Source organism: Myxine glutinosa, chromosome 1, assembly GCF_964187855.1.
Source record: "Myxine glutinosa chromosome 1, kmMyxGlut1.1, whole genome shotgun sequence".
In the NCBI taxonomy this organism is placed as follows: domain Eukaryota; kingdom Metazoa; phylum Chordata; class Myxini; order Myxiniformes; family Myxinidae; genus Myxine; species Myxine glutinosa.
In genome coordinates, this window is record NC_136261.1 from 282,878,190 (window position 1) to 282,904,866 (window position 26,677).

Genomic DNA, 26,677 nt, shown 5'->3' on the forward strand with positions numbered 1-26,677 from the left:
TCCAACCACGTTCAAGCTCAATCACATCATCCTCTACCCTACTCAGCCTCTCTTTTAATGCCTCCCTTACTGTCACCTCTTTCAACCTCCACACCTTCATTCTCGGTTGGTACTTCACCCGCCGAGCTCTCCTCGCACCTTTCACCCTTATGTCGCAGTCAACCAAGTGGTGCTGTGAAACAGCCTCTCCCCCGGGATCACCTTTGTGTCCCGGAGGTGCCCCCTATCTCGCCTACGCACCATCAGGTAGTCAACGGTTGTCGTCGACCCACCTGACGTGTATGTAACAAGCTTATTATCCCCTTTCTGGAACTGAGTGTTACAAATCAACAAATCAGCTCCATCAGCAAACTCCAAAATCCTTTCACCTTCTCCATTTCTTACACCATATCCGGAACCCCCATGAACTCCCTCAAAACCGTCCATACTCCTTCCCACATGTCCATTTAGGTCTCCTCCTACCACAACAACTTCCTCATCTTTCACGTTTTCCATCAGCTTCTCTATCGCACACCAGAACTTGTCCTTCTCTTCATCGCTCCGACCAACCTGCGGAGCATATCCCGAGATGACGTTCACCATGAGCTTTCCAATCATCATTTTCACCATCATCAACCTATCACTAACTCTAGTCACACTCACCACACTGTCTACAAACTCCTCAGAAAACAGGACACCAACACCATTCACACCCTCCGGGCACCCTTGCCACACAAACTTGTATTTCTGTCCCTGCCTATCCTTCACCATTCTCACACCACTTCCCTTCCATCTCGTCTCTTGCACACAACATATGTCCACTCTTCTACTGACCAATACTTCCACCACTTCTCCTGATCTCCCTGTCATTGTCCCTACATTCCATGTCCCAAACCTCAGAAACCGATCTCCACTTCGGGCTGTACCCTGCCCATATGTGGTTGTAATAGTCATGGTTCTCTTTTTGAGGCAATGTTTTTATGGCCGGATGCCCTTCCTGACGCCAACCCTCTTTGTCGCCTCTTACGACACGCAGGGATACAGTGTACCTATTCTAACCAAGGTACACACCGGGAGCAGGCCTTAAATAGAAGAGAAGAAAAGTGTATGATGAAAAATGTATGATGTTTGTTTGTGAGAAAGAGATTGAAGTTCGCCCGGTAGCTGTAGTTTGAGTCAGACAGATAGAAAATTCAGCAATCCTGACATGGAGAGTGCAATGCAACCTTCACATACACGGATTATTCTTACGAGTCCTTACGGATCGCCAACTCGTAGTCAATCACAAGCATCCGTAAATAACTCGCTGGTATCCGTAGATAACTCGCAACAACTTTTGACATGTCAAAAATCATCTTCCGTTATTTACAGATGCTTGCGATTGACCGAGTTGGCAATCCGTAAGGACTCGTAAGAATAATCCGTGTATGTGAAGGCACCCTAAGACGGTTCCAGGCACCACTTTAACGCTCCTAAGTCCGAACGGTAGTGCCACTCTGAACGGTTTCTGCCTTCAACCTACTACCTAAGGAACTGGTCCAACCGGATGTGTTTTGTTGGAGACACCATCTCCTTACTGGATGGCCGTTGGCTCCCAGAGGGGGCTCATCCGCCCTTTGACAGGTATTGTTTTTAGTCCTGCGGAGTGTCACAGTCACCCTCCCCACTGGCGCAGTGAGGGTAGCCAGTTTAGTCGCCGACTGCCCGACCATGCGGCAGGTAGCACTGGGTTACATGTTACCAGTGGCAGTCAAGAGACTGACATGACTTGAAGATCCTGCATCATGCATCATCTCCTGCATCATCATCATGCATCATCAATCATCATCCATCACTCCTGCATCATCAGATGCATATGGCTGCTGAAACAGTTTCTTGGCTATTGGACATAATCCTGGTCGGAGCTGCCGAGGCCGTTTTATTCACTAAGGGGTACAATCCTGGATGGGTCGCCATGCCTACGCAGGACAGTCGAATGGCTCATTCCTCCCAGTAAGCTGGTACTCATTTCGCTGACCTCGGAAGGATGACAGGCTGAGTCAACCCAGCTGGTGTTAATTCAATGGGACGAGAAGGGACCCATGGAACGGAAACCCTCCCTTTGTTTGGGTAGTGTATAGGCAACAAAGCGCTGCCTCACATGCTCCCGTAAGTTTATATTTACTGCTAACAACCCAGTGTTAATTTTAGTCACCGCACACTTATTGCCAAAAAGAATTATGAAATTTTTTTGTTCCCAGAGATCAGACTTTGAAGGGGAAATAAATGATAAATTGCAAAATGAATGTCAATGATAGTGAATGAAAGGCACAATCAGGAAACAAACGTGTTGTTTTATACATATCACAAAAACAAACGTTGCTAATTAGCGTTCCAGGCAAATCACCTATTGTTTCCATTGCCATCATTTATGCTTTGTGGTGGTGAACAATGGTGATAATCAGAAAAAAAACGTTTTATTTCAATGGCGGATCGATGGAGAGGGAAGGAGGGATGCGGCCCTTGGTAATTCAATTTTTACGTAAAGCCTACATTTGTTGCAATTTATAGGCGAAAAGGCAAACACACCTTATGCAGCATGATGGCGAAGAAAATTATAAGTTGCACAGCTGTCTTGGAGGAAGATGCAGCCGCACCCATTGCAACACCATCCGCTAAGAAACAGGTTGTGCATAACAAAAGGAACCGTTAATTGATGCCGGTAATTCTTCATACACATCCTTTTCATGTCCTCTTTTATTTTTGTTCACTTTTCCTTAATCTCCCCAAACAATAATTACCTGCTGCATGAACCACCAGGCCCAACGTCGTCGTCACTTTTGAATTTCCATTTTTTCCTCCTTCCGTGTCTGCTCCGCCAAAAAAAAAAAATTGTTTTATAAAGCCACAGTGCACTTTAACCTCTCTCGACCATGATCTTCCTTATTCAAAAACAAAGCAGACTAATTTGATGACACCTCTTTTCCTATTACTTTACATCAAACGCCTCGATGCTTTACAAGTTACCTTCACCCAATCTTATTCCTTAAAGAAGATAAAATGTGCCACATTGCAAAAACAATGCCGGAAGCTTTGGAGAGCAACCGGCCTATCTGCGAGGTCCAGATCTAGATTATAAGCCATGGGTTATAAGAAATGGCAGTGCTGAAGATATTGTCACCCAGTACACATACATTATATTAGTGCAAACTTAATCCAAACTTTCATCAGTTAAAATATGAACTGTATATGTACATGTGTGTATATTTTATTATGTATATATAGTATATATACACACACAATATATATATATATATATATATATATATATATATATATATATATATATATATATATATATATATATATAGATATATATATCTATCTCAAAGGGCCCCTCCCTTTATATAATGGATCGTTTCTCTGTTTGCAGCTTTAACATGGGACTGAAAATACGTTTCTCGGCTTCCACTGGACAAAATCGGCTGCAAAATTCAGAAGTAAATGCTTTGTACGTTGATTCAGCAACGTCCATTTATGCATTCTTGAGTTTTATTTAGAAAACCCTCGAATTTACGTTGGTGTCTGTCCATCCGTCCGTCCGTCCACCCAAAATGTGTTGGTGCTCGTATCTCAAGGACGATACATTGAAACTCGTTGAAGCTTGCAATATACATTGGTCAATAGGTCTAGTTAATGGCTTGAAATAAATTTCACCTAAGTGCTATCGTTTTTGCTTTTAAATTAAATATATATAAATATATATACACAAAAATAAATATCAGACTTCAAAATATTATTACACAAATCTAATGTGCTGGCCCAATGGCCTAACAGATAAAGCATCAGACTCCTGACCTGGGGATTGTGGGTTCGAATCCTGTCTGGGTTGAATTTTTTTTTTCCCCTTACTTTTTCAAGTTTTTTTTATATCGTCTTGAATAATGAGCAAATACATTTTGTTCATATTTAAAACGTAATTATTCTTAACCTGAACCTGAATTTCAGCATCATTATGAGTATTGTACCACATCAAATTGCTTATTGTATGGAAATGAAGGGAGGCGCAAAGCACCCTTTCCTTTTTTTGGGATTGTTTCTCTGTATGCAACTTTAACATGGACTGAAAATTATTTTCTCGGTTTCTACTGGTATATTGCATATATAAATATACTTATAAACACACTTTATACCCCTTTAAAACATTTTTTTTTTAAATTGCAACGTGCTGGCCCAATGGCCTAATGGATAAAGCATCAGACTCCCAAGCTGGGAATTGGGAGCTCAAATCCCATCTGGGTTGAATATTCCTTTCCCTTTACTTTTTCAAGTCTTTTATATCGTCTTCAATAAAGTCTTGTGTGATGAACAAATGCATTTTGTTCGTATTTAAAAATGTACCTTGTGGAAAATAAAAGCCAAACAGTTCAATCTTTGTTTCATCAGACCACAGAATCTTGTTTCTCACAGTCTGAGAGTCCTTTAGGTGTTTTTTTGCAAACTCCAAGTGGGCTTTCATGTGTCTTTCACTGAGGAGAGGCTTCCACAGTCTGCCCACTCTGCCATAAAGCCCAGATCGGATCGGTGGAGTGTTGCAGTGATGGTTGTCCTTCTGGAAGTTTCTCCCATCTCCACACAGGATCTCTGGAGCTCAGCCAGAGTGACCATCGGGTTCTTAGTCACCTCTCTTACCAAGGCCCTTCTCCCCCAATTGCCCAGTTTAGCCGGGCGGCCAGCTCTAGGAAGAGTCCTGGTTGTTCCAAACTTCTTCCATTTAAGAATTATGGAGGCCATTGTGCTCTTGGGAACCTTCAATACAGCAGAGATTTTTTTTTTGTAGGCTTCCCCAGATCTGTGCCTTGACACGATCCTGTCTCTGAGCTCTGCAGGCAGTTCCTTCGACCTCATGGCTTGGTTTTTGCTCTGATATGCATCGTCAGCTGTGAGACCTTATATAGACAGGTGTGTGCCTTTCCAAATCATGTCCAATCAATTGAATTTACCACAGGTGGACTCCAATAAAGGTGTAGAAACATCTCAAAGATGATCAAGAGAAATGGGAGGCCCCTGAGCTAAATTGCAAGTGTCATAGCAAAGGGCATGAATACTTATGTCAATGTGATATTTTAGTTTTTTATTTTTAATAATTTTGCAAAACTTTCCAAAATCCTTTTTTCTCTTTGTCATTATGGGGTATTGAGTGTAGATTGATGAGGAAAAAAATGAATTTAAACGATTTCAGCACAAGGCTGCAACATAACAAAATGTGAAAAAAGTGAAGGGGTCTGAATACTTTCTGAATGCACTGCATAAATCACATCCTTGAGCTTTTCAATTATGTTACCTTTGGGATCATGTACGGTATGCCCGGCAAAGATGTTGCGACTGCAGACTTCGACAACACAACATTGTGCACAAACTGCCAGGAAGGAAAGCTACCTTTGCAGCTTAACTTGGGGTGAATGAAAATAAAACTCGACTGGCACTCGGTAGAGCGCATAACTCCACCAGGCTGAACAATTTACGTCTTGTATCCCACCGATATGACGGATCTGCATCTGGACCTGAACCAAAATCTAATCGGCTTGTTCTTGTCACTTATATAACTCATCCACCAAGTTTTGTCACAATACGTCCACAACTTTTTGAGATAATGTGATATATATCGTTTTTGGCCATATCTCTCAGTGGTGAAGAATCTCTGTATTAAATTTAAAAAAATTAAAAAAAATAAAACAAAATTCTAGTATCCGGATACAGATCTTCACCAAAATCTAATCAGTTCATGTCACACTACCAACCAGCCCAAAGTTTCATCCAAATCCGTCCATAATTTTTTGAGATATCTTGCTCTCAAACAGACAAACAGACAGACAGACGGACATGGGTGAAAACATAACCTATGTCCACCTTCTGTGGCGGAAGTAATAATGCCCAAAATGGATCATTTTGAGACAGGCAACCAACCCATCGAAATCTCCACAGCATTTTCCATCATTTGTTCAACTTCATGATTACAACTGACAACTTTACATTTCCTTATGTTCACTCAATCCCATTTACGTTTCTCGCAAACTTAAATAATCCTCATGCAAACATCATCCGTCTTTACATGATCCCAATGAGATTTTGGATGAACCGATATCTTATCTCAGTGCATCCATACCGTCAGTGCCATGACTGTGACCTTGGCCGAATCTATCCACAAGCAGCATGAACACAAAGCCCAGGACGAGGGGCAGCCCAATTAAAGCATGTAGCTCTTCAAATTCCTCACTGTACAAATGGTCATGCCCAAAAGCAATTGCAGGCTGCTCGGCCTTTGCTGCGCTCATCACCGCTCCCTCAGAAAGTGGTGCTCCTCGAGGTTTCCCATGTTCATCTGTGCAAAACACGTCACCATTACATGACAATTGCAAATAAGAACCTTTCCAAACTAGAAAGACACTCTTCAACGTCATGACGTCGATCGATATGCCACCGCCCACATTATTACATCATTATACATACTCGTATCAATATATATATATTTTTTTCTTAATCGATTCAACTGTTATCAAGTATCACATTTTACCTGGCATGACCTCTGAACTCACCAAAATCACAAAATCACCTCACTCCTCACTTTTGATGCCAAAATATAATCAGTTCATCCTTACATCATAATATATACTTACACCAAACTTGGGCAAAATCCCATCACTGGTTTACAAGTTATCATGGTAACAGGAATTTTATCTGAACATGACCTTTGACCTCAACGCAAAAATGTAATCAGTTCATGTTTACATCATTATACATTCTTGCACCAAGTTTGATTTAAATCCCTTCAGCTATTCTCAAGTTATCACATTTTTACCTGACATGACCTCTGACCTTTGACCTCTTGATGCCATTACCCAATCAGTTCATCTTTGCATCATATATACTTATACCAACCAAGTCTGTTCAAAATCCCATCACTTGTTCACAACTTGGCACAGCAACATAATTTTTACTTAACATTAACTCTGATCTTTGACCTCTTGACCCCCAAATCAAATCAGTTTATCTTTGAATCACAATATATAATTATACCAAGTTTGGTGAAAATCCCATGACTGGTTCACAAGTCATCTTGGTAGCAGAATTATACCTGACGGAATGTCTGAATTTGACCTTTGACCTCTTGACCCCAAAATGTAATCATTCGATCTTAACATCATTTTACATACCTGTACCAAGTTTGAATTGGATCCCTTCAGCCGTTCTCAAGTTATAGACCGATAACAGACTTCAACCTTTGACCTTTGACCTCTTCACCCCAAAATCAAATAAGTCAATCGTTGCATCATAATACATAATTGTACCAACTTTGATCAGAATCCCATCATTGGTTCACAAGTTATTGCAGTAACAGGATTTTTACCTAACATGACCTCTGACATTTGGCCTTTGACCGCATGACCCCAAAATCTAATCAGTTCATCTTTACCTCATTATACATACCTGCACCAAGTTTGACCAAGATCCCTTCAGCCGTTCTCAAGTTATCGCGGTAACGAAAACCTACCACAGACGGACAAACGGACGGACAACCTAAAAACATAATGCCCCCCGGCGACTTCATCGGCAAGTGAAGCCGATTTACCAGCATTTTCTCAAACTCTTCGTCATAACCTATGTCCTAGGTGTAGGCCCGTCGCCACATGCACTCCAAGGGAGTCCGGGCCTTGCCGGGCAAAATGTACAAAGTCTTTTTATTGGCATAAAAAGGCCGATTCTGCTTAATTGCAATATATTACACACTTGTGTTTTTAGCCGCGTCGCAGACGCTGCTCATAGAGTGCCCTCTGCTGTTGTTGTTGTTCTTCTTCTTGTTCTTGCAGAGAAGACAAAACCTCAAAGCTCCACCCATTCTGGGAACCATAGCTCCACCCATTCTGGGAGAGCCTTCATATAAACAAATATCCACCATTTTATTAACTCGCATAGCTTTGAGGCCTGTTTTGTAGGCCCGTGGTGTCTTCCTCTCTCACACAGTTTTATTTCAAATCAAATTCGATATATCATTTCATTTTTCACAGTCGCTAACATAGTTTTAGACTCGGTTGAAAAAAAACGGGAAGAAAATCCGATGAAAGTTGCCCTTTATAGAACGAAATTAATTCTCAAAGGCCTGTAACTTCAAGTCCATTGAGATATATTTTTTTTAAATCGCGGCATGGTCAGTCATACACCGCCCGAAATAAGAGACGGGAAAATGCCGAGATATATATATATTGTTTAAATCGCGGCATGGTCAGTCATACACCGCCCGAAATAACAGACGGGAAAATGCCGAGATATATTAAAAATTCGTCCATTTGATGACAATCGTCACGATGAAATATTTAATTTATACGTCACAATAATGTGGAGAGAGGAGCATAGCTTCGTTCACGTGTCGCCACATACGGAAAATTGCCGAGATATATATTTTTTAAATCGCGGCATGGTCAGTCATACACCGCCTGAAATAAGAGACGGGAAAATGCCGAGATATATTAAAAATTCGTCGCCACACGGGAAATTGCCGAGATATATTTTCACTTTGCACAAAAATAACATCAAGTAATCGAATCAATAGGAATGTCCTGTGCCTATAACATCGACGTTATAGGCACAGCTGCATCTAGGCATTGTGTAACATCGACACGGCTTTTGTTTTAATTAAAACTTTTTGTACTTGTTTATTATTAAATACAATGGGCAACAGGTATCTCACACTACAAGGTAGAGGCATAACATTAAGAGCTGCGTAAGTGAATGACACTTGATTCACATTCCACATTTATAGGTAACCACAAGGATCTCAGACTTCAAAATGGCCATTATACCGGGGGCCTTTACAGCTGGATAATTGCTCAGGAAAGTTGTTGAGAGGCGAGAGGGTTCAACAAAATAATCCTGTCCATATTTGTGGATGTGAGAGCTTTTAATAATCACCGCCTCCGAAGGCATCATACGAACGGTTTATGTACCTGGAGATGGGTATAACAAGGTATGACAAACCTTCAGTTGGCATAGTTTCAAACCATTCACAACTTATTGCATGACAGGCAGAAACATTAAGCACAGTCAACCAAGTTCACGTCTTAATGTTACGTGTGCAGATAACGACAAGGCGTTTCAAGGAACTATATCCGCTGATAAAAAAAAAACCAGCTTAACACCCATAATGCATTTCAGACATGTGTTCTTTTATAGAGAAGATCACAAAAAGTGCAACAAAACTTACAGCAGAAGACAAAAGGGGACAGCATGATCAGCAGTGGAGAACTGTTGCCAAAATATAACAAAGTAAATTTTAGTGGCATGTGTAATAACTGAAATGGCTTTTTACTCTTAAGCAAATAAGATCATCTAGATCAAAAACACAATTGGTGTTAACCGTTAGAAACGACAATAAATGGTGACACTTCAAGCAACTGTCACAAAATAACTCGAATTACACAAGATAACTTTAAAAAAACCTCAGCCATGCACAAAGTGCAGAGTTTATTTACTCATAAAATATTGTTGCGGTTTTTGAGTTTGCACAGTGAGTATAATAAAGGTTAAAATTTCCCCCTCATGAAGCAAGGCGGGTATGAAGCCATCAAAGCCCGGTATGAAGCAAGGCGTAGTTCTGAAAAAATGGAGAGGGACAGAGACCGCAGGTTGGGCGAGCAGGTCCCAGGGGTACGCGACGAGGTAAAGCGGGTCGAGAAGCGCGGGTTGAGCGAGGCGGAGCAAAGCGCGGTTAAAATGACGGGTATAGAGATCGCGACCCGGGGTTTGGGGAAGCCGGCGACCGCTGAGGTAGAAGAGGGAATTTTAATAAAGCCAGCGGTCGTCGAGGTGAATAAAGAAAAAGTAGTGGGAATTGAAATTGAAAAGACGACGGAGGTAGCCCAGGAATTGAAGGAAAAGATGGAAAATGTACAAAGTCTAAGTTCACATCCTGATGCCGTACTTGCTAATCCTTATAAAGATTTGCAGGTGCGCGTGGAGAGGAGGATCCCAAAGGTGAGACGGGCTGTGTATGGTGCGAAAAAGTTTTTCGGAAAAGTGTCCTTTTCGCGCGCTTGGGATCCCAGCGTACCGCGGGCGTTTGTGGGAGGTCCGTTGGGCGCTGTGTGAGAGGAAATTGCGCACGTGTAAGAAAAGAGTGTGCGTCGAGGAGTGAGTGTGTTACAAAGTGTGGGAGTGATACCGAGTGCGAGAGCGAATGCACGTCGGAGGGTCTGTGTGAAACAGAGTGTACGGAGTGTGACACGGAGAGTGAGTTGGTGATGGAGCGGGTGCGAGAATGCACACTTGGAATGGTCGAGCGTGTGCGGAAATGTACACCTGAGTTGGTGGTGGCGCAAGTGCGGGAGAGCACATCGGAGCGCGTGATGGTGAGTGTTACAGAGGATGTAACAGGAGAGTGTGCGCAAGAGGGTGCGCGAGAGGTGTGGTGTGTAACAGGGAGTGCGGTGGTGGAAAGGATGGTGTGTGTGGGATGCACAGGAGGCGCCGAGACACCGGGCTTTGCGAGGGTGAAAGGGGTCGCGTATGCGAGTAAGGCATCGACGTGGACCGGGGCATCGTTTAGGGCGACGGATAGCCGACGCGAGCACTTGGTGTGCGGTGCGCTTTATTTGTTGCGGGACCCGGCGGGGATCGGTGCTGCGTCGCTTCTCTTCGGAGCGTCGTGCACGATCCGGGCCTGGCCCCGCCCCGCACTGTCGAGTCCGGGCCTTGCCGGGCAAGACGACCGGCCCGGTTCGAGGGCAGGTAGGAGGGACCGGAGCGGCACCCCCTTGTGGTTGCGGTGTTCTGGCCGGGCGAGATTGAGCCATCGGGCCGGAGACCGAAAACCTCCGCGCCGAGATGGTGCGTGGAATCTCGGCCCGAGCATGCCGCCTCCTTGAACCGAATGCCAGACGAACCACCCGCATTCCTCGCTCGGCTTTGCGAAGCCGAGTTTTAATGATGTCATGACGGACCGAGAGGCTCAGTTATAGCGGACTGTGATGATGACAGTGTTTTGGATCCGAAATTGGGAATACGGAAAATGATTGGCAGTAATGATTGGCAAATTTGATGGGCAAAAATGATTGGCAGTGATTGGCAAATTTTGATTTGCAGAAAATTGGATGGCAAAATCGATAGTGGGTGATGTCCGATGTGCAGGGATGGCAAATCCACCATCCCTCCCAACCCGGGCACATGAGCACTAGTTATGGGGTTTTGGCAGTGTAAGCTCGCCAAGGGAGGGTTAGGATAATGTATAGGGATCTAGAGAAATGACCATAGGTAACTGTAGGGGTAAGTAGCGACATTGTACAGGTAGTCGGGGACGTAGAGAGGTTAGAATGGTTGTTAATGACGTGGTATGTGCTTAGTTTAACGGGAAGACGGGGAGCACCAAGTTAGAAGGAAACCAGGTAGATCAGATGATGCAGTGTGTTTGTGGTTTATTGAATGAGGAATTGGTGTGGAAGTTTTGCGGGTGAGCATGTTGAGCAAATGAGGCAATGCTCGTGAATGGTGCCGTGTGTGTGTTGAAAGTGTATTCAGTAGCGTATTGTGAAAAGTGTGAGGTGATTGTGCATTGTATTGTATTGAATGAAGAAGCCTGGGAGGAAGGAGGGTGCAGGAAGCACCAGGTGTATGGGCACAGGTGTGCAAATCCAGGTGAGAATGGTTGTGTGGAATAGCTGGTATGGAATACATGGAGTGTGGAATGGATGGTGTGGAGTGAGTATAGTGGAAAATGTGGAGTGGAGTGGTTGGTGCGAAGGGAGTGTATGGGGAGGATGGACCCCTATCACGAATACCCGGGGAGGGTAGTTTAAGAGTTAGGTAGAGGGTATAGGTAAATTGTGGTTGGATATTGGCATCTGTGGTGCGTGTGGAAGAATGGTGTTTGGATGGGTGCATTAGTGAAGTGGAAATGGCTGGGCGTGTGGCCTGTTAGTCTGTGTAGTTGAATGGGCACTCCGCCACTGTGAGGATGTCAGCCAGGCGAGGCCGCAGGTGGGCTCTGGGAGCCAGTAGAGTTGTTCAGTGGGGCCCGAGGATCCAGAGGACGGACCCAGGTAGCCCAGTGCCAGAGAGGGGCACCGAGAGGGGAGAGCGCCAGAGGGCCTTCCCCAGGTAGATAGGTTAGGGTAAGGAGCACCTGTAAGCTCGGAGGCAACTGCAGTGGCGGAGGTGTGCAGGTGAGTAGACCTGCTGGGAGAGCCACACGACTCAGTCCTGAAATTGTGCCAAGGCACAGGGAGTTGAATCGGGGGAGTGAGACCCCATATTGATGAGCACCACAGTTTGGTCGATGGGAGTTTAGTTCTTAAAACCACATAGAGTGTAAGATGGCCAATGGTTTGGCAGGGAAAGACCGCGGGTAGTGTAGTGTGTTAAAGTCATTTAGAAGGTCGATAGGATTGAAATCTCCTCGCACCATCTGCATCCACTCGCCGGAGGTGACGACGGTGCTCCACACCATGCCATGGTTGTTATTGTTATTTTTCTGTGCAAATGTTTTAGATTGTGAGACGCAACATGACGTGGGTGTGACATTGTGCAGTTTGTTCCATCTCTCCCTCCTTATGAGGATTGATGATGAATTGGCTGATGGCAAATTTGGTTAGAGGGATTGTGACGAATTTGGTATTAGGGGAGATATGGGGAAGACGTGACGGCAGTGACAAATTTGTAAATGTGTAGGTTTTGTAAACATGGGTAAGGGCGAGGGTAGAGTAGGTGACAGGGGGGGGGGGGGGGGTGGTGGGTGGCGTACGGTAGGGATGTGCTTTCTCACTTCACTCTCCGTGCGCACCTCGTTCTGCATTACCTGTGTTGATGTGTACCCTTGCGCCCTTGCCCTCGCTGACGCTGCCACTTTGTCTTCCTTCCCCGACCCATGGATCGTGCTCTCTGGGCACTGAGGGGGAGCGTGCGGGAGGCCGCGTCTGTGTGCCCGAATTCTCGCTGCCAGCTGCTTGCATCGATGCACCACTTTATGGACCGCCGTTTTGCGGCCAAGCACCACAATATGGACCACGGTACTGTGGCCGAGCACCACTCATGGACCCCAAGTTTTGGGGCCTGGCCCCTCTGCTGGGACCGGCCATTGCGGCCAAAAGCCTTGCTTGCGGACCACGAACAGGTGGCCCCTTTTTGCCATACAGGTGGACCACCCATAGCTGGCCCGTTGGCCATAAATAAAAACGGACACGTTTTGTGCATTTTTGTTTTATCTTTGCAAATAGGCAGCAAGCAAGAACAACAAGAGTTGAGAACATCAAGAACGACATCGGCCAGCAGAGGGAGCGGACCAAAAGATCCAGGCCACCATCAGTGTGTTTCTTTTGTTTTATTATTGTGATGACTGTGCACTGGTTGGTGCGTGACTGTGCTCTTTGATTGGTGCTTTGGTGTTTATTGGTGCTGGTGCATCGATGCAGTGCATGCTGTCTCCTCCCTCCCACAGGAATTTTCTCTTTTTGTTTCCTAAAAAGAAAAATAATAGGTCCTGGGTTGCAGTGTAAATACAATTAACGTCACTTGTAAATAATGCTCCCCACCGTTCATGTATAGTTTGAAAATTAATTCCAAAATTCGGTTAGCTGTGGGTGTGAATCTGTTAGGTAGGGTGCAACGCAATAGCGGGACATATTTATTTGTGTTTTAAAATTGTCGCACTCAGGGTCAGATTAATAGTAGAGGGTGTTACACCTACGTGCCACATTAAGTTAAAGTTTTATCGGCCCGGGACGTGCCTGGGGGAAGAAGGGGGCAGTGTAACGGATTTGGGAAACCGTGCACTGTGTGTAATTCATTGTAAATATACCCCCATTGTAAATAATGTAATGATTCCTGTAAATACCTCCATTCATGTAAAGATCAACGGTCGTCCTTTAGTTAGTCCATCGCACACACGTAGGCCACCATAGAACCTCTCTATAGTTATTTCTTTATTATGTGTATCAGTTAAGGCTGTGTCTCCACTAGTTGACCTTGCGCTGCACCAAATGAAATAAGTTAGAGCCCCATTGCCAACTGCATTGCCTCCATTGCCAACTGCATTGCCAACTGCATTGCCTCCATTGCCAACTGCATTACCAACTGCATTCGCCGCCATTCAACGTGTGCTCCAACTCGGAGAAGAAGGGCGTGGCCCCACCTCGTCATCAAGGGTGGAGCCCCCGAACGACAAACCAGAGATCAGGGGTATGGCTTGAGAGGCGTGACCAAGAAACATCGAGCAGGTTCGCGAAGATTCGAGGGTGTGGCCTATATAACCCGTTGCGCGGAGCCCCCACCAGAGTTGAAGAGTTCCGTGGCAAGCAGTTCTGCAAAGAGAGTTTGGGGGAGGTGCTTGTGCAGGTGGCGGTCCTGCTGAGAGCTTCGGAGGACGTACGAGGCCTGAGAGACGCTGCCCCTGCACGTGAAGCCCTGACGCGCTGCTGCGCACAAAACCTGTGTGAACCAGATTGCGGGGGAGTCGGCGGCCGTTCGCCTCCAGCCTGCCGTTCTGCCCGGACCTGAACCTTCCTCTCCTTCCAGCCATTCGTTCCTGCCTTCATTCCCCATTCGTGTGAGTCTGCCCGTCGTCTGTCCTTTGTGTTGTCCTGGGTATACGTTAAGCCTGTATAAGTAAGAATTGCCCAGTGTATCTGCTTCTTCCTCTTCCCTGTAAATTACTTCGTTCTTCTTTTCTTCTTTGGGTTTGTGTAAATAATAATAAATATCTGTTCCTCCATTCTTCGATTTCTTCTTTCTCATCCGATCACTTTAGAGATTTCCCAATTGAGTTCCTGTGGTGCGATTTCGGCCAACGCTTATGAATCGGGTTTAGTCCCTTGATAAACGGCTCGAACTGAGGGCTGCTAAAACCGCTCGGCAAAATACTGTCGCGTAACCGTGATTAACACCACAGTTACGGATGACCGATTGCGAGACTTTACACTCCCGAGGCGAAAACTCAATGGCGGACTCAAGTTCAACACCAACGCGCGGAAGGCCAGACGCAGCGAAGGCTCCGCAACCTTATCTATTAAAATGAAACACCCAGGAAACTGCGTTCAAATATGTACAGAAAATAATATAAGGATTTATTATTAAAAGTAAAGCCAGTGAAAAAGCACGCGCCGGTAATACTAATAACTAAATCGGGACGTCCCCACACGACTGATATCAAACACAAACGAGGGAGATTAATACGAAAATAACAAGTCACGTCGTGTACAGTGTACGCGGATTCGGGCTTATCTGTCTTTGTCGTCCTTGTGGCTGCCGTCCAACACCGCTCCTTTCGGCCCGATCGCACACCTCGCTCCAAGTTTCACGGCCCTCTGCCTCCGCCTCCAAGCGCCACCAGGCCTCGTCGGTCCAACGCAGGGCTGCACGAAGCAACCAAAACCAAGTGCCAACTGCCAACTGCTGAGTGCCGAGTGCCAACTGCCAACTGCAACGAGCTGTGGTCACGAACTGTAGAAAATGGCACGAACCGTCAACTGCCACGAGCTCTCACTTCTCTCAACTGCCACTCCGGTACCGAACTGGGACGCTCTACTCAACTGTTCAACGAACTGGGACGACTCGAGATCAGATCTCAACTCAACTCAACTGGCGAACTCAGAGAGACTCAACTCGCGAAAAATGGCGTCCGACCGTCGCATATATCTCTCCCCGATGACGTCACATTCGCGCACTCCTCAGCCAATCATATGGTCCCAGCTCGCCGGTCACGCCCTCTACGGCATGCGACTCCTAACATCTCCCCCGTTACGCGACCCTGCGGTCCTGGCATAACACGTGCCGGCCCGGTTTGTAGGCCTTTGGAGGTGTACACGGTGGCGGCCAGCCGTGGCGGTGTTTTTGGCCTGGTTTCCTGTCAATTTAATACGAAGTCCTTGTCAGGGAAAGGGGATTATTTAATGTTGCGCTAAGGACCTAACTAATGTTTATGTGGTTTGCAGTGCCATAAAGGACAAAGGTTTGATTACTAGGTGATACTCACAGGGGCGTTACCTTTAACCCCTCACTATTTAACACTCGAATCTCCAGGTAGATCCACACTCATACATCTTACCCCGACAACCGCCTAAACATCAAGAACTTATTACATGTAGAGTCCCTGTCACGACAGCCGAGTACCTACCTATTCAGATCTACCTAGCTCTAGATGTTGCATTACCAAATTCATAACACAGCCCCCCCCCTGGAACCGTAGCTCCTGCAAGGTTCACCGCAGGGCTACCATTCCAGCCTTAACACTTACTGTCACACACTTAATTAACCTACGAAATAAATCAGGAAGGGCTGTGGGAAGTGAGTCGGACTACCTACCTACACTTCCTTAACATGCTGAACCCCTTAACCATCATGCAAGTATGTACATCTTCTTCGTTGTTCCTGTGGAGGGAGGAAACAACAACACACAACACTAACTTAACCACAAAACTTAACCATCTTTCCAAAACTCAAAACTCTAACCTTTGTACATACCCCGGTCTACAGACCGCGTCCCCCGGTGGATGCCACAAGACTCAACCTTACCTGCGGGGCCATCCCCAATGCATCCCCCTAAATTTCCTCGGGCCCCGTCCAGATGTTACAGGTGAGTGACACGGCTCGGTGGATTTCGCCCACATTCATGCAACACAGACCCCTTAACCACTCATTCTCATTCCATAGGTCATCAAGGCATTGCAAAAATCAACAAAGCACTTATTCCCAGTACACCCCCTGCAGGACCATGGCATTGATGTCATTCACGTGTGTGTGCATTCCTCAACTAGGCAGCGGGGAGGTACCGCACAAAAGATGGTGGGGGCGCATCAGGCTGTGGTGCCCGCAGTCCCAAAAACAAGTCAACCGACTTACAAATTCATTGCCCCCCCCCCCTTTACCTCTTGGCCCCATGACAGCCCAACAGCCCCTTTCCGCCGTTACCTCGCCGGTGAGGGTCTCCACACACACCAGGCTCCTTTGCCTCCTGCTTTCACGCAGCAACACGGGTCACCGGGGGACTTCCTCACCCCGCGGCGCCCAACCAGACCCTCCACCGACGAGCTCCAATTTCCAGTTACCACCGGCTGCCAGGGGTAATTGCCGCAGAGGGGGGCCCGCAGGCATCGCTCCTCAGAGCTTGCTCTGTACCTGCGGACACACACACCTTCCCCACCCACAAGACTCCAAAACACACTTCCTCCCCCGCTGCCATTCAATTCTCCACACAACTCAGCACAATTCAGTACAATTCATAGATGTTGTAAAAGGTGTTACAAGGCTTGCCATGGCCTGCCAATGTGAAATCCCATTCACAGTTCGAATCATTGAATCCTTACACATTTCCATTAGCACATTTCCAAAAAGCACAATTATCACCCTTCATTATCTCCAATAATCATCACTCACTCTCCAGGTTCCACTCTCACGACCACATCAAAACACCTAACCACAATACAAAAACATACGCCACCCACAAGACACTGTGGCTCCCATTCCATCCCCTCACCGGCCATGTCATCACTCTCACCCGCCTCCCAACTCCAATTTACATGTCCCCAATTTCCAAAGCAAGTCCTGAAGCCTGGGACAGTACTCCTCAAAGCACTCACCTTAAGTGCAGGTAGTTGCAGGTTGGTCAGGTCCAAGAGTGTCATCCACCCATACAATTCCCAAAATTTCACATTGGGCCTACCAAATCCTTCCAAATTTCTCTTTTGTCCCCACTACACTGGCAGGTATGTGGATCCGCATCCAACGGTGATCATCACTACACAACTACCTATGGCCACGACAGCTCTGCACCTCTACCGTGCAAGGGTCACCGGGACAAGGTGAGCAGTCAAAACGCCAACATGGCCCATGAGTGTCCATAAGGGTGCGACCCACCATCCATCCTTCGGCCCCCCTGCGAGGAACACAGCTGCAGCAGCCCCAGCTGGCCAATGTGGTGAGCACTTGCTGCCACAACACACACTACCGCACACACAACCTCGGCCCTGGGGGGCACGGTCGCAGTGCGTGGCATCCCTACAGCCACGTCCCCTGCACCTCCCCATCATCCCCCAGTCCGACTACAGAACTGCAGCCCCCCCAGTGCTCACCCACACTTGACCACACCAAGGTCCAGTCAACAGCCATGCTCCACCAGGAGACTCACCCAGAAGACATGGTCCACACACCTCGGACACGCACAGCACCACGTTGACCCTCAGGCTACACAACTACATCCCCATCATCCCGCGTCCCAAATATCAGCACAGTTGCCCCCGCAACCAGTTGAAAGCTGTCTTGCTACCCTATTAATTTCATCACAGCCTCCAACACTTTGGTCTACACACCCGGATCAATAATGGCGTCACTGTACAGTGTCCACCATGGCATTTCAAAATCCACCCTTAAATTTCCATCTAACCCACAGATTACCCATGCCAAACATTTGTCACCTTTTACTAACCTCACCAAAGAAGGATGCTTTGCCATACACATGCCAGCCGAGCATGGCCCATATGCTCGGCTCGTTACACATCTCCCGATTCACATCCCCATGGCTCTCTTCCCAACCCGAGAGTCCATAAATCATAACGGAGCATCTGTGGAAGGTCACTCACACCATCACGTTCCACAGATGCCCCAATGGTTGTCCGGCAGGCTATCTCCATCCCTGTCCATTCGGTTTGACCTGCGTCCATAGACCAACCACCATGCCAGGTCACCACATGCTGGTTGTCCCAGAGTCCCTGGAGGAGAGTGCCAGGCCGCATGCCCGGGTGGTCACCACATCAGTCCCAAGTTGGCCGTCCACAGTGCCACCACCAAAGCGCGACCCACAACACCTCCCCCTAGTGGTCCTCAATATTTGCCATCCCAGGCTTGAGAAACCACCTCGGACCTCCCTGGAGGTCTTAACCCCCACCAGGGTCCGGTGACCCTGCCGGCCCGAGCCACCAGCTCGGACGGCGCCCCGACGGACAAGGGACGCCACACTCCACCAGACCCCCCGTGGGACCCAGGTCGTACCTCGACACCCAAGGCTGGACCCCATGTCCAAATCTCGCCATCACAGCCCCCCAGCTGGCTGGCATACCCAAATTTTGAAAGGGGCAACTTTTGCCCGAGGCCATCACCCATGACCTCTCCATATCCAGATCCCGCAGCCCGGGGACCAATCCCCACCATGGCTGCTCCAAATCAAGTTCCCATTGTAATTTTATTTTACAAATTTTCATTCCCACTGCCATTCCGCAGCTGCAGGGAACAACCTCTACCACCGGTTGTTCTGCCCCTCCCTGCAGTTGATCCAAATTCCCTACAGGGACCAAATCTCCAGAAGCTCTATCTCCCGATCCTCCAAGATCCAAATCCAGCCCAGAGCCAACACACTCCCCCAACTGGTTGTCCAATTTTGGAGCCTCTGTTTCCAAATAGCAGTGTACAGTGAGCGTCCCCTCGGTCATTCCAACCACCTCCTCGGACCAACTCACCTCTTCCCCCAGACTCCTTTGGGCCTGAACAAGCTCTACCTCCATGGGACTGTCACAGGTCTCCAGCCGCTGGATCAAATCATCCTCATCATTACAAATCATTCCTGGCCCCGCCAGGCTTTGATCAATATCCCCAATAAATACCTGGTCCGGCTCCATTGCACGGACCCCCAAAAACTCTACCCCCTCTTGCTCCGCACCACCGCCCTGGTGCTGCACAATTCCAAATTCATCCCCCGGTTGGGGTGTTGTGACATCCACACGGTCCCGATAAACAACCAGGTCCCCATTTGCTTTATCAATTCGAGCATTTGTGGCACCAATCTGACCCTCCAACTTTTCCCCCATTTGGACAGCCTGCGTCACGCCCTCCTCTATTTTTGACATTAATTCTTCCCGTTTCAATTCAATTTCCACCCCTATGGCTTTTTCCATCTCCCCCATTTGAGTTTCTACTTTACCCTCAAATTTCCCCAGTCTGTCCGTAATTTGGTTTTGCACTCTCCCTTCTATGCCATCAATTCGTTCCCCCAGCTGCTGTGCCATTTCCCCAATTTTTCCTTCCAATTGTTCATTCCTTTGTTTTATTTCATTCCTCCATTCCTTCCCCTGTGACTCCATTTTATTTTCCATCCCTTCAATTTTATTTTCCAACCCACTTTTCATTTCTCCCATTTGTTCCTCCAATCGATCACTCATTCCCTTCATTCCTTCCCTACATTCCTTCCCCTGGGACTCCATTTTATTTTCCAATCGCTCACTATCGGCCCTCTGAGCATTTATTAAATTTACTATGGTCTGGAGATCTATCGGGGCCGTCCCAGCGGCGGGGAAAGTTCCAACGCTATCCTCCTTATCCCCCATTTCCGGCTCACTCCCGACGCTGACGGACACGGAGGCCTCGCTGCGTACTTCCATCTCGTCAATTTCCGACATCCGCTTTCCGGAAGATTGTTTCCCGCGCGCGTATTTATTTTAATAATTCCAGTAACACAATTTAAATTTGACGAAGACGCGATATCGCGCTCCGTATGCCCAATTGATTACTAAATTTCTCCGCCTCGCCTATAACAATTTTGCGTTCGAACGTCGGGCGCAATGTACGCCCGACCGTGTCGATGTCTCCCCGCGGACAAAAAAATTTGTCCGACCGTGTCGATGTCTCGCCGCGGACAAAAAAATTTGTCCGACGGGTTCAAATCCTACACTCCTGACACCACTTGTCGCGTAACCGTGATTAACACCACAGTTACGGATGACCGATTTGCGAGACTTTAACTCCCGAGGCGAACACTCAATGGCGGACTCAAGTTCAACACCAACGCGCGGAAGGCCAGACGCAGCGAAGGCTCCGCAACCTTATCTATTAAAATGAAACACCCAGGAAACTGCGTTCAAATATGTACAGAAAATAATATAAGGATTTATTATTAAAAGTAAAGCCAGTGAAAAAGCACGCGCCGGTAATACTAATAACTAAATCGGGACGTCCCCACACGACTGATATCAAACACAAACGAGGGAGATTAATACGAAAATAACAAGTCACGTCGTGTACAGTGTACGCGGATTCGGGCTTATCTGTCTTTGTCGTCCTTGTGGCTGCCGTCCAACACCGCTCCTTTCGGCCCGATCGCACACCTCGCTCCAAGTTTCACGGCCCTCTGCCTCCGCCTCCAAGCGCCACCAGGCCTCGTCGGTCCAACGCAGGGCTGCACGAAGCAACCAAAACCAAGTGCCAACTGCCAACTGCTGAGTGCCGAGTGCCAACTGCCAACTGCAACGAGCTGTGGTCACGAACTGTAGAAAATGGCACGAACCGTCAACTGCCACGAGCTCTCACTTCTCTCAACTGCCACTCCGGTACCGAACTGGGACGCTCTACTCAACTGTTCAACGAACTGGGACGACTCGAGATCAGATCTCAACTCAACTCAACTGGCGAACTCAGAGAGACTCAACTCGCGAAAAATGGCGTCCGACCGTCGCATATATCTCTCCCCGATGACGTCACATTCGCGCACTCCTCAGCCAATCATATGGTCCCAGCTCGCCGGTCACGCCCTCTACGGCATGCGACTCCTAACATCTCCCCCGTTACGCGACCCTGCGGTCCTGGCATAACACGTGCCGGCCCGGTTTGTAGGCCTTTGGAGGTGTACACGGTGGCGGCCAGCCGTGGCGGTGTTTTTGGCCTGGTTTCCTGTCAATTTAATACGAAGTCCTTGTCAGGGAAAGGGGATTATTTAATGTTGCGCTAAGGACCTAACTAATGTTTATGTGGTTTGCAGTGCCATAAAGGACAAAGGTTTGATTACTAGGTGATACTCACAGGGGCGTTACCTTTAACCCCTCACTATTTAACACTCGAATCTCCAGGTAGATCCACACTCATACATCTTACCCCGACAACCGCCTAAACATCAAGAACTTATTACATGTAGAGTCCCTGTCACGACAGCCGAGTACCTACCTATTCAGATCTACCTAGCTCTAGATGTTGCATTACCAAATTCATAACAATACCATCTTGTCCGTGGTTTCGAGCGGAGTTACCCACCTGCCTTGTGGAGGGATTGGCGGGGGTGTACGGGAATCCCTTGACCAATCGCCTCGGCCAATCCCACCCCACAGGGGAGCGGGGTAGCTTCAGGATCGGAGACGGCCAGTGCAAATAGAAGGGGGATTAACCCCCCCCCCCCTTGCTAAGGGGAGCGCCGTCCCCGTTTCCATAACAATATATAAAATGATACAAGATCTTGGCTCATGAATGTGCGAGGTCTTCTTCATTCGTATGCCCCGCACAAGGCTGTGGTGTAACATAATTGGCTGAGAGCACGACTGTGCCGTTAATGCAATGCTCTCTGTTGGTTAGGGCAGGGATTTTGAATTTGGCCATGGTGTTGGGAGCCATTAGTGAGGTATGTGGATGGACAAAAGGACCACTGAGGCACTCGGAAACATGGTGGTGGAATGATGAAGTTGGAAAGAGGATTGACGAGAAGAGGAAGAAGTTCAAGATGTGGCAGAAGGCGAAGGCTACGGGGGCAGAAAAGGCAGAGCATGAAAGTTACAAGGCAGCCAAGAAGGCTGCAAAGAGAAGAGGTAGCAGAGGCGCAGGAGGCATATAGGAATATGTTTGGAGAACGCTTGGATTCGGAAGATGGTCAGGGAGCGGATTTCGGGATTGCAAAGCAGATAGCGAAAGAGAGGTGGGATGTGATGGGAGTGAGTTGCTTGAAGGATGAAGTGGGACAAATCGTTGTGGACACAGATGGAATTAAAGGAAGATGGAAGATATATATGGAAATGCTGTTGAACGCAGAGAATGAATGGGACGGCAACATAGAGAGTAACCCAGTTTTAGGACCGGCAGAGAAGATAACTGAGAAGGAAGTTGACAAAGCGATAAAAGCAATGAAGAGTAGAAAAGCGAGGGGGCCGACGGGAGTTGTGGGAGATAAGTTGAAGGCAGCGGGAAGTTGGGGTGTGAAGAGAATGACAGAGATCTGTAATCTGGTGGTGAAAGAAGGCCGCATTCCAGTGGATTGGGAACTGAGTACCCTCGTCCCTCTATACATGGGGAAAGGTGACCCTCTGGACTATGGCTTGTATAGAGCGATAAAGTTATTTGAGCATGGAATGAAGGTATTGGAAAGGGTGTTGGAGAGGAGGATGAGGAAGAAAGTGAAGATCGACAAAATGCAGTTTGGATTTATGCCAGGAAGAGGAACGACAGACGCACTTTTTATTGTTCGGCAGTTGCAGGAGAAGTACATGGAGAAGAGGAAGAAGTTGTTTCTTGGGTTTGTCGATCTGGAGAAAGCATTCGATAGGGTTCCACGCGAAGTAGTGACATGGGCATTGAGGAAGTTAGGAATGGAGGAATGGTTGATCAGAGTAGTGATGGCAATGTACAAAAGAGCGCGCACAGCTGCAAGGATGAAGGACGGGAACAGTGGTGAGCTTGAGGTGAAGATGGGAGTGCAACAGGGGTCGGTACTAAGTCCACTATTATTTGTAGCTGTGATGGAGGTGCTGGCTCAGAATGTAAAGGAGGGTTTACCGTGGGAGTTGTTGTATGCAGATGATCTGGTGTTGAGATGCAGAAAGTATGGATGGAGTGAAGGAGAAGATGAACAAGTGGAAGGAATGTATGGAGACAAAAGGTCTGAAGGTGAATATCGGAAAGACGAAGGTGATGGCAAGTGCTAAAGCATGTGGTGAGGTGGAAAGAACTGGTAAGTGGCTGTGTGCTGTGTGCAGGAAGGGTGTCAGAGTGAACTCCATTCAATGTACAATGCATGCCGAGTGGGTTCATCAAAAATGTAGTGGTCTGAGAGGGTCATTAACCAGTGTGGCAGCTACATTCAAGTGTAAGGTGTGCACAGAGGGAGCTGCAGATGGAGGAAATGTTGAAGACGGCGTGAAGCTGGAAGGTGTGAAAACATTTGGCGACCTTGAAGACATGCTGAATGGAGAAGGTGGATCAGACTCAGCAACGGTTGCTCGAGTGAGATGTGCAGGGAAGAAGTTTCGGGAACTGAATGGCATGCTGACGAGGAGGGGAGTGTCGTTAAAACTGAAGGGAAAGGTGTATGCTGCATGTGTGAGAAGTGTTATGATTTATGGGAGTGAGACATGGGTAATGAACGTAGAGCAGCAACGAAGGCTGGAAAGGGTGGAAATGCGAATGGTTCGGTGGATGTGTGGAGTATCGTTGAGAGAGAGGAAGACAAATGATGAATTGCGAAAGATGATGGGAATGGAGCCTGTGATGGATGCTGTGAAGAGAAACAGTTTGAGATGGTTTGGTCATGTGTTGAGGAAGGATGAAAGTGACTGGTTGAGAAGAGTGATGGAAATGAATGTAGAAGGAAGTCGAGTATGGGGAAGACCGAGAAAGACTTGGCTAAAGGTAGTGGAAGAAGAAGAAGAAGAAGAAGTGCGGGCAAGGGGGTTAACAAGGGGAGATGTAGAAAATAGGGCAAAATTGAGAAGATTGTTATGGGGCCCGCAAGGCTAGCCCCCGCTCCAGCAGGGAAAATGGCCTTAAAATGCCTGTTGTTTGTTGTTGTCGGCTAGCTCACCTACTCTTCATGAAGGACACCATTGGATCTTTAACATCCACCAACGAATGCTGGAAGATGGGACGCCCGTTTAACATCCATCCGAGGGATGGCACACACATTGATAAATCGCTGTGCCTGTGAGACACTGCGATGACAGTTTTATAGCTGGGTCGGGATTCAAACGCAGGCTAGACAGCCTCGAGGTGATTGTGATGAGCGAGGTGACAGAGAGCAACAAAACAAAACAAACAAAAAAAGCTAATGTACTGACAGGTGGGCAGTTGGACACAAGCGAATGAACGATCAGGAAAAAGGAGAGCAAAACAGTAACACACATGCGCACACCCGCACACAGCATTAGCTCGGATGGGTGCGGTATAATAAGTATGGATTGGTGATGACACGCGATGGTCATGCACAACTTTCTGGAAGAGTGGAAAGAGTCGTTCATTCTCAATTAAACGTCAAGTTTCACTCGTAGAAAGTGGTTACCAATGCATCTCTCTCTCAAATTGTTACCACCTCGACCAGTCCTCAAAGGACCTGGATGCTCTTATGGAGATGGGTTGAGGGTCCAACAAGACCTGTTCTGTGGTTTTCACCTTTTTGGACCATTCAAAGAACATCTGGTTGGCATCAAATTCAGAAATTATGAAGACTGCACAGCATGCACCCCAAAATGGCAGCATACCTATCCCAAATATTTCAATGCAGATGGCATCAATGCACTACTATTACTAGTACTATTACCAAAACAAATGAAGCAAAAGTGTAGAACCCTCACCATGTATTCTCTTTAAGGAATCTTCGTAAAGGGCGTGAATGCCCTCGGGAACAATTACAGCCAGTGCAGTGCCGCAGAGTAGTCCAGCGCCCAGTAGAGAGACCCATCGCAGTTTCTCCTGCACGTGGCAAACCTCATGCCCATTACAAGCAATTCAAAATATTCTGCTTATAAAAGGGAGTTTCAAAGTAGCAGTGCAATAAACCAATTACAAATAATGTTTCAAGTGTTTGTTAATCTTAAAATTAAAATGTCTGCCTGTTTAACAGCGTGTATCATTCACTCGATCAAATGAGGTATGCACTAGCTGACAATAAATATTCTATATACAAAAGGAGCCAGGCATGCGTCTGTGCAATTTCCACCCATTGGTTGGATAGTTCACCTGACTCCACCCACAATTTCAATATTTTACCAAGGCTTATAACTTTAGAATTTATCCTTTAGAACCCTTTCTCTCAAGCAGCACTCATGCAGGTCCTTGTTATAATTTTTGACTATGATGGGGTTCCATGAAGTTGATTAAATAATCTACTGTTTGATGTGGAAATACCTGTTTGCTTTTATGAGCGGGAGGAGGGTGAGAGTAAAGATGGGACACCTTTGGAAGGGGGAGGTTGAAGATTTGGGGTTGGGGGTGGGGTGAGAGAAAAGCTGGGCCAGAGTTGGGAGGGGGAGGATTTTTGTTTGAGTTGTAGTCAGGTTCACGATGTCAATAAATTATATTTCGTTCAAAATCATGGTAGATTAGCAAACCTATACATTTTTGGAAAGGCTATAGCATAAGGAAACTAAAAATCAATGTTTACATTTGGAGAGATACCTGTATGGCGGCCATTTTGGATTTTCAAAATGGCCACTGTAAAATACATATTTTGTTCTATTTCTGCCTCTAATTACCCTAAAAACTATTTAAAATATACTAAACCTATATTTTCAGGGACAAGGAATCCAATGAAAGTATCAAATTAGTGCTATGGGGAATGGTAAGACACGAATCAAAGGTTTTGAATTGCAAAATACTGTCTTTATATTCGCGATAAGTTGCATAATCAAATACATGTTATCATTTTGTACAGGCAGTTAATAACATCAAAATGTGTCACAATAATTAATATCACCAAACACACACAGGCAGTCAGCAAAATCATATATACACATGCAGTCAGTATAACTTCACATCTACACAGGCAGTCAATGACAAAATATACACAGGCAGTCAATGGCATCAAACATACACGATTACAGAATATGCCATTTAGAGTTCGTCATCACTGTCCTGTGTGTCGTATCCGACAATATAGTCCGCATCGTTTTCACAGTCCGTTCCACACAAGCAAAGGTCGGTCAAATTGATTGGCAAATCGAATTGG

At 46.8% G+C, this 26,677-nt stretch overlaps 1 protein-coding gene across 1 annotated transcript in view; it reads right to left on the bottom strand.

Moving 5' to 3' along the window:
• SLC39A9 (solute carrier family 39 member 9) overlaps positions 1-26,677 on the bottom strand; it is a 49,258-nt gene that overhangs the window by 19,853 nt on the left and 2,728 nt on the right. The window contains exons 2-5 of the mRNA XM_068133499.2: positions 25,305-25,422; positions 6,125-6,340; positions 2,760-2,828; positions 2,548-2,633 (exon numbers count right to left, since the gene is read on the bottom strand). Coding sequence (XP_067989600.1) covers positions 2,548-2,633; positions 2,760-2,828; positions 6,125-6,340; positions 25,305-25,422 — 489 coding nt within the window. The remainder of the gene's footprint in view (positions 1-2,547; positions 2,634-2,759; positions 2,829-6,124; positions 6,341-25,304; positions 25,423-26,677) is intronic.